At 39.4% G+C, this 12,147-nt stretch overlaps 3 protein-coding genes across 15 annotated transcripts in view; 2 read left to right on the forward strand and 1 right to left on the reverse strand.

The window, feature by feature from the left end:
- caska (calcium/calmodulin-dependent serine protein kinase a) overlaps window positions 1-12,147 on the reverse strand; it is a 95,150-nt gene that overhangs the window by 29,108 nt on the left and 53,895 nt on the right. The window lies entirely within an intron of this gene.
- LOC140359189 (probable G-protein coupled receptor 34) lies at window positions 1,948-3,749 on the forward strand. Its single transcript, XM_072444056.1, is given in 3 exon segments — window positions 1,948-2,535; window positions 3,091-3,558; window positions 3,560-3,749. Coding segments are annotated over 3 exon segments (1,113 nt in total). The 5' UTR covers window positions 1,948-1,960; the 3' UTR covers window positions 3,630-3,749.
- On the forward strand, window positions 9,075-10,989 carry LOC140359191 (probable G-protein coupled receptor 82). Its single transcript, XM_072444057.1, has 3 exons — window positions 9,075-9,942; window positions 10,375-10,506; window positions 10,760-10,989. The coding sequence occupies exons 1-3, from the start codon at window positions 9,106-9,108 to the stop codon at window positions 10,961-10,963; spliced, it is 1,173 nt and encodes a 390-aa protein (XP_072300158.1). The 5' UTR covers window positions 9,075-9,105; the 3' UTR covers window positions 10,964-10,989.

Here is a 12,147-nt window from a genome sequence, read left to right on the forward strand (position 1 = left end):
AGGAGCTGGTGGTGCTTTGGTCTGGGTGTAATATTGTAACTTCTCGCTCAGGTCAGTAATGCTGGTTTAGTGCTCACAAGTTGTCTTGTCTTGAACAGAGTTGGTTACAGTTGGCCGTAACCCAGAGACCACACGCGCGCGCGTCAAATATTTTTATATTCTATTATTGCCAAGTTGATTGATTTATAGTGGTTCTAGTTGACTTTTATGCTAGTTTTTGAAGGTTTTTACCTGACTTTGATGCCAATGGATCTGTAAAATTAAAGAGTGGAAATGTATCTAAAGGCATTAAACTTCAAGTGTGGGGTCCAGCCCAGTCAAACCAGTAATACACTTGACAAACATAGTATCAGCTGAAACAGCTGCCCTAATACCAATACTCAACTTGCTCTTGTTCAGAAGTTGTTCCTCAAGTAAAACACATGCATATGTGTAACTGTTAAGCTATAGTTTAGCAGCTAGCTAGTAGCTTGTGATTTGTGAGTTGTAACTTATGTTAAAAAACAATGAACAAGCCAGATACATTGAGTTTATTTCAATCTGCAGTTAAGCCTTGTGTTTGATAGTCGTCCTTGTTCAAGTGTCTTCAACTTAATTGAACCGAGTTGCTTGTGTTATGCTGTTATAACATTATGCAAATATGGCATGGGTGTTTTCACCTGACCCTAAACCTCTGGATTTGAATCAGGACCTGAACGTGGGTTTAGGTTTGCATCCCTATACACCAGGTAAACAAATAAAATAATTAAACACATTTCTAATCATTCTAAACTCCATATCTTAAACGTACGTATTATGTTCATTGTTACACCTCTTTCACGTTCTACCTTGTGGACGTTAAAGGACATGTTTTCAGTATCTTCTCTCAGAATGGGCTAAATTTGACAGTCCCTCTCTTAAGTAGTCATGCTGTACACATTGGGTGGCTGCTCTATGATCTCACTACAAGCCTCAGCTTTTGGCCCAACCCTTTCCCTCACTGACTTTCACTGTGGTTACAAATGCACAGGCAGTCATAGCGTCAAGTTTTCTTAACAAATCTTCAAATTATTTTTGACAGCAGAAGCGAGGAAGAGAAGTGGTTCTACTTAACAAGGATGGAAAAAGACGGACAGACAAATCTTGAATCACTGTAACATCGATTTCTTAGTCAGTGAGATAAAGTGCATATGAAGAGTGACAGTAGAAGTAGATCATGGGCTACAGTTTAGGATTCTTGCGCAAGAGAAGATAAACGGCTTAGAAAACACAGTCAAGAGTGATGCAGAAGCCATGGATATTTCAGTGTTTGTGCAGAGTGTCTGAGAGGGTTTGTTTTGACGGATTTCACACCTAGGTAAGTACTTCCTTTTCACAGACCCAAGTAAAATGTTACTGCTTTACAAGCACTTGTGCCAATGATATCCCAAAAGGTAGGAGAATATGTATATTGGTAGTTTTCAGTTAAACTGGGATGATGTAAAACTCAAGAGACATTTTCCTATTGATTGCATGGCAAAAAACAACATGATTTTATTGCCCTACAGACTGTGATGTTCTTAAAAGCAAAAATGCACGACCTTTCTGTTGTCGTTCTTTTCAAAGTTGCCACATTGGAATGGTGGATGCACTTTGGAGATATGCTTTGGCCAGCGACACATTTGATACTTCGCTTCATCCAGTGTGCCATTGTGGTCTCATGTGTAGCCACTATCCATAACTGCCATTCAAATTTTGTAATCTGAATTAAAGTTTGTGTTCCCCACAAGTCAGTTCATAAAATATCACTTCATGAAAAAAAGCAGATTAAGGAGTTGTGACTTCAGAGTCAACAGGCAACCATAGGAGAGCAATTAAAGAGCTGTCTAAAGTATTGATTTTATGATTCAATTCAGACCCTGGCTAAATACATTTGTGGAACTATTGTTAACCGAAAGCCTTTTGTGTTTGCAGTGTTGGAAAAAAACATCAGAAAACCTCCATGGAAACCAACATCACCACAGCAGCACGTGTTTCTCACACTTTGAGGCAGAGCACCACCATGACTCTGACTAACTTGACAGTGACTCCTGCCTCCGGTGAGAGCAGACCCTGTGAGGATCAGCGAGAGCTTTTGGCCGTGCTTTTGGCCGTGCTTTATACCATCATCTTTATACCAGGGCTCATCTGTAACCTGGTGGCATTGTGGGTATTTGTTTTTGTGCACACCAAGAAGAACTCGATGCGTGTATTTCTCATAAACACCGCTTTAGCCGACCTGCTTCTGATGGTGTGTCTGCCGTTCAGAGTGCTCTACCACAGCCAAGGAAACAGCTGGAGACTGGGGCCGACTCTGTGTACTGTAGTGGGCAATCTCTTCTATATGAACATGTACATAAGCATCACGCTACTGGGCATGATCAGTGTGGACAGGTATCTGAAGATCCATAGTGGTGTGGGGATAAACCGGATGTTGAGCACTAGAGGGAGCTCTGTTGTCTGTGCGCTAATGTGGACGGGAGCTGCGGTGTTTATTATGCCAATGGTGTTGTCCAAGGGTCCCACACAGGAGAACAGGTGGGTGGTTTACTATTACTATTATCATAATTTCAAAATAGCAATGTTTTTATTCCCATATTATTTATTTCTATGTTCACAAACTTAAATTTATTTTGATGAAAAAAGGAATCAACAATATTTCCTGTCTTACTTTATCATTCAAAAGTAATACACTAAATGCAATTGTGTTTTTGGAACATCTGGGGATCAAATTCAAGAATTCCCATCTCAAAGGAGTCAGAAACAATAATTAAAATTGGGCTGGGTAATGTCTTAAAAAATAAATAAAAACTTACAGTACAAACAAGTCAGACTTAGAGTACAAACAAGTCAGACTTTAAATTAGTGCCTTTTATGACAAAAAATCCATAATTCGTCAGTCAAACTGCATTGCTTTTACTTTTAATTGACAATTAGACATGACTGAATCTCAAATTGTATTATTTGCCCAGCCTTTATTTAAATGACAAAACACAAAATGTAAACATTTCCTCATGCTCAATTTGAATGTTTATGTAGTTATTGGTGATATGTGTAGAGCAATGCAAACTAACGGCATGTCTTGTTCTTCAGATGTTTTTATTACAAACAGCTTCTTGAAGCCAAATGGAGGGCCTACCTCAACATTGTAGTTGTCGTAGTTTTTTGGATCGTGTTCATCACTTTAGTAACATCTTATGTGAAGATCGGGTGCTACCTTCGAAAGAGATCCCAGGAGAATCCAAACTTCTCCAGTGCGTCTCTCTACAAGAGTAGCGCCAAGAAGTCTTTTTTCATCCTGTTCCTTTTCACCGTGTGCTTTGTGCCCTATCACCTGGTCAGGATCTTTTACATTAAAACGCAGCTTACGGAAACTTCCTGTTTCCTAAAGGGAGTAGCAGATACAGCCAATGAGATTGCGTTGGTGTTTTCGGCCTTAAACAGCTGCCTGGACCCGGTCATGTACTTCCTGTTGTCTTCGTCTATGAGGAGGGAGGTGCTGCGTCTGGTGGGGAGAGTGCTGAGTTTGAGAGCTGTGACTTTGAGTGGAGGGAGCAGCTCTAATGATGCAGGCGTATGACAAAGGAGAGATACACATCGGCCCAGTCATCACTGACAGCCACAAGAGCTGAGGAGGAGTGGGCTCCAAAAACTGTACTACGTGTGGAGTGAACGGGACGCCATCTAAAGCTCATCAAGTGTAACCCTTCCTTCAATTATGTTTGGGATCAATACAATGTCTATAAACAAATTAGCAAGGTATATAACAATCCTTTAGCAAACAAATACTTTATAAGCTTAGCTTTTATTATTATTAGCTTTTATTGGCTCAAGCCATGGTGTAGGATATGCAGATGTCCTCCCCCTTGTTGCCATGGTGACAGGAATGCAGGCTAAAGGTATTATCAGCTGTCCGTGTGGAGTTTTACGGCCCTCAAGAGCAGAGAACGTGAGAGAGACAACAGAGACACTTGGAAATAATGTTTTCATCAAATGACTTCTTTCAAATGAACTCTGAGAGTCATTTCCCCTCCAAGACAACAGACTGTGCGGTTTTAGTAGACAATCATCAGATTGCACAAATTTGTCCACCAGATGACTTTACATGTGCATATTGTGTTATCGTGTTTTACGATAACACAGAAAAGGGGTCAATGTCACGGTTATATTCACAAACCTTCAGATATTATATATATATTTTTTAATTAATTTAGATTTTGACTATAGGGTCGTTGCCGAATATCCGGCTGGTGCCCCAATCTACTCTTAAAATATGATACCAAACATACCCACACTTATGCAATGTGTCATGTTTGAATTCTTGATCAATTCTTTAATCGATATCCCTGAATGCCCCGCCTCCTTCACAAGTGGCAGGACGTTCATAACCTTACAGTTGTTGTACTAGTATGATACCCTACAATGGAGTGGAATTCATTCCATGGAATGCTCGAGACCTTTGTTCTCGCCTGGTTTCTTCTTATTATTATTATTCATGGTCATTTTGCCACAACTCGGCCATTTTTGACCCCCTGAACATCTATGAAAAGTCACACATGGGGACATAGACGCGATCGGCTCAGCCCAAAATCGAATAAAATGGAGCTTGTGAGAACACCTGTCGCACTAGCTTCACCTAGAGCAAAAAAGAAAACACATTAAACTCTTAATCTTTGGCCTAGGCACATGACACTTGGAACAGTGATGCTACCTTTGACGAGTAAAACACACCTGGCAGCATCTCTCTACGATAAACAGGAAGTCAGCCATGTTGAATCAAAGTGGCGCCACCATGTTTGACTTTTTTTTTTCCAAATCATACTTGTCCTAGGTTTTTTGTCCAATCAAGCTCAAAACAACACTTTTTGAATCTTTAGACATTGAAATTTAATAACGATTCAAAACAATTTTGATATTCCTTAAGGTCAGTGCAGAAGGTGCCTGGATCGCCTGTGGCACTTACAAAATAAAGGCCTCTGTGTTTTACAGTAACAGAAGGAGTTTTATTTTGACATGGCCTGACAGGGAGGGATGATTGTCTAAAGAATAAAGTCTAAAGAATAAAGTCTTTACTAAACACACATACATTAGACTCTAGATCACACATTTCCTTTATTTGGAGTAAACCAGTTGCAACTGAGATCCGGGCATCATTTGGGAGACATATTTTTTTTTCTCGTGCATGTATTTGATTTTTGTTTTCTAATTCAAAATCAAACAACCAAAGCTAATGTTTCCGTCCTGTGACAATTGTGTGGATATTTGGCTATGCAATGCTTGGTTTTGTTTTTATGTTGCTTTCTCACATTCACACTTCACAACTTTGTATGCTGCAAAACTTAGCAGAAAACACGGACGGGCGGGAAGGCGGTCGCGCGGGTGGCGAGCGCGGCTTTAATTCACGTTGTTAATCTCTGTAACATGAAGAATTCTTTTGCAATATCAAAATAATAAACATTTTTCACAAATGTTTTATCTTGAAGTTCAGGTTTTTGACTAATGTTTGAAGAATATGAGAACTTTAGAATTTACAATGATAACTCAAACTCATACTGACGTTTAGGTAAAAGGCTTGATGCCAATAAAAACCTACACTTTTTTATATGGAATGTAATAACACAAGAATCTATTACAATGTGGTATTTTACTAGTTCCAAAATATATTTCAAGACTATTCTAATAAATAAAGGTTAAATTTGTCCTGTTCAAACAAGCTCTTTTCAATATAAGTTTAGTATCAACTAGTATCTGGCTATTGATTTTTTACAACCCTGTAATATAAATACTATAGTGACTACAACTGAACCTTTTTCTACAATGGAACACGAATGAGGAACTGCACCGACATATAAATACTATAGTCATTCTTTCTGCATTGTATATACTAGTAATAGTGCTGACAACTGTAAAGAAAATAAAAATTCTGTCAGTGCAGTATCACTTTTTGGATCTGTGGCTTTTCAAGCGGCGTAATACCAGCGTTAACCCCATTTGTTTGTCAAAAAGGCTAACTCTAAACATGGGGGAAAAAACATGTGCACAATCATGTGGTATGAGATATTTTCCCATCCCCAGCTGGTAATAGACCAAACACAAGTATTGTTAACATCAAAGCAGGATCTCATGACCGCTGTAATACTGACATGAGCTTTTACAGAGCACACAGGAGGGCTGTTACCAAGATGAAAGCTTTACACACAAGCAAATTGTCAACAAAATGCTGCTACAATTTACAACATATACTGAATAATTCCTTCTATTCAGGTTGTACAATAACGGTCTGAAGTGAGACACTACTCTCTAATGCACAAGTTAGATTACAGCGCCACCAGATGGACACATTGAGATGGACAAACTTACAAACCTAAAAGGAACATGCACTTAATCAAAGGGCCATTTCATTTCAGGAAGAGCTAACGGTAACGCACAGATAGGACTTGAAACGGAAAAGTCAGAAGTGGCACGCTGTCTATTTCAGTAAGTTTTTACTTTCTTTTGCTTAAAAAAGTACATTATTACTTCTGTATCTACTTAAGATAAGATAAGATAATCCTTTATAGCAGTGGTCCCCAAACTTTTTGACTCGAGGGCCACATTGGGTTCTAAAATTTGGCCGAGGGGCGGGGCCAGGAAAATATGGTGTGTTTGTGTGAACAAATGAATTACTATAAATTACACGCGAGATTTGACCTGTAAATTGTAACAAAGCAAACAAATGCAAGGCTCAATGTACTAATTGTTTTCCAAATGCATTAAATAATGATTAATTTAATTACATTTCAGTTGAATAAACACAGCAGGAAAATTGACCTTCAATTTCAGTGGGAACAGTGTTGTTGATCTCCCTGTTTTGCATCAAAGTCTGGTGTAAGTTTTGTTGTGGCAATTCTCAGGATCGATCCTTTGGTGTTGGTCAGTGAAGCTGGATCTGTGACGGGCTTTGTTCATGTTCATGACACTGAATGTCTCACATATGCAGGTCGAGCAGAACAAGACCAGCATCTTCTGTACGTCCTCCGGAGGTTTTGTTTCGTGCAGTGAAGCATAAGATAAGATAAGATAAACCTTTAATATCCACGCAAGGGGAAATATCGTTGTTACAACGCAGTAGAACAGGAGGAAAGTTTAAGAGTGTTGGACCGTTTTTTTTATTAGCATTTCTTCTACCCATAAATGATCTAGTAGTGTAATGATTAATTTCCATAAATAAAAAATCTTAATAAATGTCACCAGAATATGCAAACATTTTGACTTTAATGTTACATTTTTGCTCTTCTGTCTCTCACGTCTCCAGTGGTTGGACACTTTGTCCAGGTCGATGCTTCTTTTGCTTCTTGCTGTGACTTTATGGTCATCAACTGCTCCAAAATGTGCCACTTCATGACCATTTCTGGATGATATTATTCATAAACTAACAGGGCCGCACCTGTCATAAACTGCAGGTGCCCACGTTGTAACATGAGATAATTACACAGAAATAAATGCAGTTTTTATGCGTCTTTTAAACCGGGGTCTCGTGGCGCACGCGGCGCACCCCGCGGTCCGCTTTAGTCCTGCTTTAGACCCGCGTTAGAACAAATCACAGCTGTCTCTAGTGTCCCCTCTGTCTCTAGTGTCCCCTCTGTCTCTAGTGTCCCCTCTGTCTCTAGTGTCCTCTCTGTCCTTGAAGACTCTGTGTGGCTGATTTACCTGTGTCTTCACATCAGGATCATCTACTCCTGAGCTCGTACTCATCGAGTGAGTTTTACTGTGACATGAGATATTTACACAGAAAATGGTCCAGATAATGATGCACATGTGTCTTTTGACTCGTGAGTCAGGTCTGGCCAAGAAAGTCTCATTTACACAATAGTGACACCCAGTGTCTATTGAACGTGCCCGCGGGCCGGTCCGCGCTGCGCCCCGGGCCGCGGTCCGCGCTGCGGGACTAAAAAGACTAATTTCTCAGTGAATATGATTCTGATTGTAATAAAACACACAGCGTTTTGAAACTAAAAATGTAGAGAACACAACGTGTCCCCTGGACAGTGCTTCTACTGTCCATAAGATCTACAGTGTGTCAAACACTTGCGCTTCCTGCTTGATTGGCCCCGGTGGCCGTTTGTGGTGAATTTTATTTTCTGCGCGCCTTAGATCTTATAGAGGAAACAGTGCCATCTCTTGGGGAAATGTGGGCATTACAGGCGAAAGGGAAAATGAACGGCTAGCCACAGTATCATGAGTTTGACTCCAACATTTGCTAAAAAAAAAAAAAAAAAGTAGTTTGGGGACCACTGCTTTATAGTCCACACATGGGGAAATTTAATTGATACAACGCAGGTAGATACAGAGGAAAAGGACAAATAACAGATTATAGGAAGTTTAAAAAACACTCTTAATAGAAGAACAAAAACTCCTAAAGACAAAACCTCCCATTTCCCAACAAGGGATGGAGGGGGAAAATTAGGATGTCCGCCGGGATAACGTGACGATCTCCGGGTAAGATCTCCGGGTAAGACGATGGTTTCACCTTCAGTTTCATGAGTTCCTCCTTTGTATAAACGCACACCGCACCGGCGGTGTTGCACCAACACCGAAATTTTCCCATTGTGTGGACAGATAAAGGCTATCTTATCTTATATTGGAAAACTGCTGAAACAAATGGCCACCGTTTGCCATATAAGTCTAATGTTATATGAAATATACAGCAAATTATTAGATCATTTATGCCTTACGTGTATTTATCTTGCTGCACATCTAGTGGCAATATATTGAAATGTAGATAATATTGTTTTGAAGCTATGCCCTATTTGAATATAGAGTATATAGTTTAGAGTAAAATGTTTATGTTGTAAAAGGGTATAAGGTATTCAATTTTGTGCACCATGCACATACATATAATCAAGAGTTAAACATGATCTACAGATTGTTTACGTTTTTCTATGCGATAATTAACTGTGTATTGAAAGTTATTTGTTACTTGTCGAAGTGTTTGTATGAAGATCTACGCACATACTTTCAATAAAACAAATATACTAGGCAACTTCTGAGAGTAAAGCATTAAATAATGATTACAGCCCACATGAAAATAAACAGTATGACAATTTAATTGCATCATAACCATCAAACATGTCTTTATGTTCCATAGATCAAATGGAGTACAGCACTTCTCCAGTGTTTAACAGCAGACATGCTTCGTCCTCCGTCTCTCTCTGCTCTACCTCGGCGACTCTCATCTTCCTCCCCTTGGCGTACGCACTCATCTTCCTCACTGCTCTCCCCGGCAACATGCTTTCCCTTTGGGTCTTCCATCGCCGCATGTCCAACGTATCTCCCATCAGCGTCTATCTATCGCACCTCAGCTTGTCCAACCTCATCCTCTCACTCACTACGCCGTTTCTTGGCGCTTACTACCGTTGGGGCACCATATGGACATTTAGGGGCTTCCTCTGCCAGCTTGTATTGCATGCTGCCACCCCGATTTTGCATATTAACATCTACATTGGCCTTATGATCTTAACTTGGGTGGCGGTTAGTCGCTTTGTCTCTCTGCTGCAGCACACGCACGCGCCCAGGCCAAGTGGGTGCTTAGCCCTGATGCCGACGAGTGTTATCAATTGTCTCAAAAAGGTTTCATTTGCTCGGGGAGTGTGCGTCGCAGTGTGGTTCATAAACATAGGCGCCATTGTACCTGTAACAGTTTTCTACAGTGTCAATGAAGCGATGAGTGCAAATGAGACCAAATCTGAAGAGGGGGTGTGCTACAACCCCACAGTAGAAGTTGGAGGCAGTACGTCTGCGGCATGCAATTTATCGGCCATTACTATTTTCTACTTCTGCTACGCTCTGGTTTTATTGTCCTACCTGACGGTGATAAGACACATACGGCGCTCACGGAGAAGCGCGCCTGTTGCCACCTCGCAATCCCTGCTGGGAAGAGTCTTCAGAAATATTGTGGTAATCCAGGTAGAGTACGACGACACAATATCAATTTAAGAGTATCATTCATAGAGGTTACAAGCGAGCCTGGAATGACTCAAAAACAAGTGTGAAATTTAAAACTAAACTTTGAAGGAAAAAGCTTTATGCTGATTTCAACGCAACAAGGAAAATAAATGTAGATAATATGATTCATCTAAATAAAAGTAGCTAGTTTAACATGACTAACCCTGTTCTGGAGACTTCAAGACTACCCGGTATTCAAAATATATTCAGGAAGTACCACATTTTTTTTCTATTCCTGTATTTCTTGTGAATAGTTTCAATATTATTTTCAGTATTGAATAGTATTAGGGAATCTTTTTGTTTTGACAACTCTTATGTTTTTGTTTAATAATCAAACATCCCCCAAAATATTATACATATACTATATTTATTGTGTATTTTGGCCTTTTTCAGATCGTCCTTTCTGTGTGTTTACTCCCATACCACATCTTCAAGCCCATCTTTATTTCTCTGGCCTCTAAACAAACCGAGCTAACGCCGGCTCATGGCATCATCAGCTGTCACCCTCTCTCTGGTCTGGTTGAGGTGATTACATTTATTTATTTTGTGTAATATCATTTTGATTGCTATCTGTACATCAATTAGGCAATTATAGTCCTCAGAAATGTATGTATAAGTGACATATCACTTAATAGTGTGTATATCACTGTCATTTGAATAAGGGGGTGCATAAAAGACAGCTGATCATTGTGTTGAGCCTAAATGTATATGAAACTATGTAGCACTGATGACTATCTCAACTTGACTTTTATTTACCAAATGCAATCGTTGTGTTTAGGTAAAGAACGGCCTGCTCCTTCTGGCAGCGCTGAGAGGATCCACTGACCCAGTCATGTATTTCCTTCTGGACAAAACCTTTCGTCAACAGACTCTCAGACTGTTTGGAAAAAAGCAGAACACTGGTTTGGGGTCCGGAGGGGCAAAGCCAGGACAGGCCGGAGATTGCTCCAGGACCACGGCAAACTCCAGCTGCACTTTCTAAAACAGTTTAAAGGACAGCAGCAGCGGGGAGTGACTTAAAAACATACACTCCCGAGAAGGCAATACCAAAGACAAAGATGTATTTTTTTTACTTTTTAAATATTGTACATACCATTTATATTAAGAATGGGCGATATGTAGGTTCCTGATTTTCACCAATATCTGCGGATATTTGGCACCAATTTTATTTTGGTGGTGATCCAGTCTGTGAGCGTCATGCGTCATTCACAGATTGTCCTAAATTCATCAGAATTGAGTCATGGATAGAGAGGAATTGGGAGAAAATATAGTTTATAGTTCATGTCACAAATTCCCAAGAGCTAAAAGTCTAAATATCGAAAATACTGTTTAGTTATTATTGGACACATCAGCAATATATATATATATATATATATATATATATATATATATATATATATATATATATATACTTAATCATTTGTATATTACATGTATGACAATATTTATATCCCACTGTACCTATATGTTAAAGCTAAAATGGCCACCTCTCCATGTCATAACTGTGCATCTTACATACAGCAAGCAACAAAGCCAACAAACTCTAACCTGCATTTGGACACAACTGTACTAAAATAGTCATGAAACATTGTTATTGCTTATGTACTACATTTGCACATGGTTTTAGCACCGCTAGTCCCATAAACACCCCACCCAAAAGTTTTACAGTAAGCCCTGAATATGTTAAAAAAAAAAAAAAAAACCATAATAACTAAAGAGAAGTAGATGCATTTTCTTTGAAAGTAGTAGATCACTTCAAGGTTTCATGTAAATTGTAAGGGCAAAAGAATGTAGGGAAATTAAAGTTAACAAGACAGTTAAGGTTCAGAATAGCACTAGTCATATGCTATGTCAGATTGTGACCAGACAAATGTGTGTATGAACTGTGCTCCAGTGTGCAGTAAAGTGAGCATATTATGGGTTATATGAGTGTACTTTCATTTCCCACCATAGGCCAATCTATTTCCGTTGTTCACATTGAATGTGACATGTACTTTTGATGATGTACTTTTACAGTGAAAATGTGACCTGAACTCTAGGCACAATGTCATATTTATGTGAGAATGCCTGTGTGACCGTGTTCATTTATGTTTAAATCAAATGTCTCGACACGTTTATGAGTTTGTCAGCGAGCGCCAGGATGCCTGCTTTACAGTCCGAAACAGC

This window comes from Eucyclogobius newberryi, unplaced genomic scaffold (assembly GCF_026437365.1).
Source record: "Eucyclogobius newberryi isolate DKJ021-1_F unplaced genomic scaffold, fEucNew1.0.hap1 SCAF_14, whole genome shotgun sequence".
NCBI lineage: Eukaryota > Metazoa > Chordata > Actinopteri > Gobiiformes > Gobiidae > Eucyclogobius > Eucyclogobius newberryi.

Excerpts from the sequence above, each read along its gene's own strand:
- LOC140359191 (XM_072444057.1), top strand. The coding sequence starts at position 9,106 with ATGTCTTTATGTTCCATAGATCAAATGGAGTACAGCACTTCTCCAGTG. Across the intron at positions 9,943-10,374 it reads GAAATATTGTGGTAATCCAG|ATCGTCCTTTCTGTGTGTTT; the intron begins GTAGAGTACGAC and ends GGCCTTTTTCAG. Across the intron at positions 10,507-10,759 it reads CTCTCTCTGGTCTGGTTGAG|GTAAAGAACGGCCTGCTCCT; the intron begins GTGATTACATTT and ends CGTTGTGTTTAG.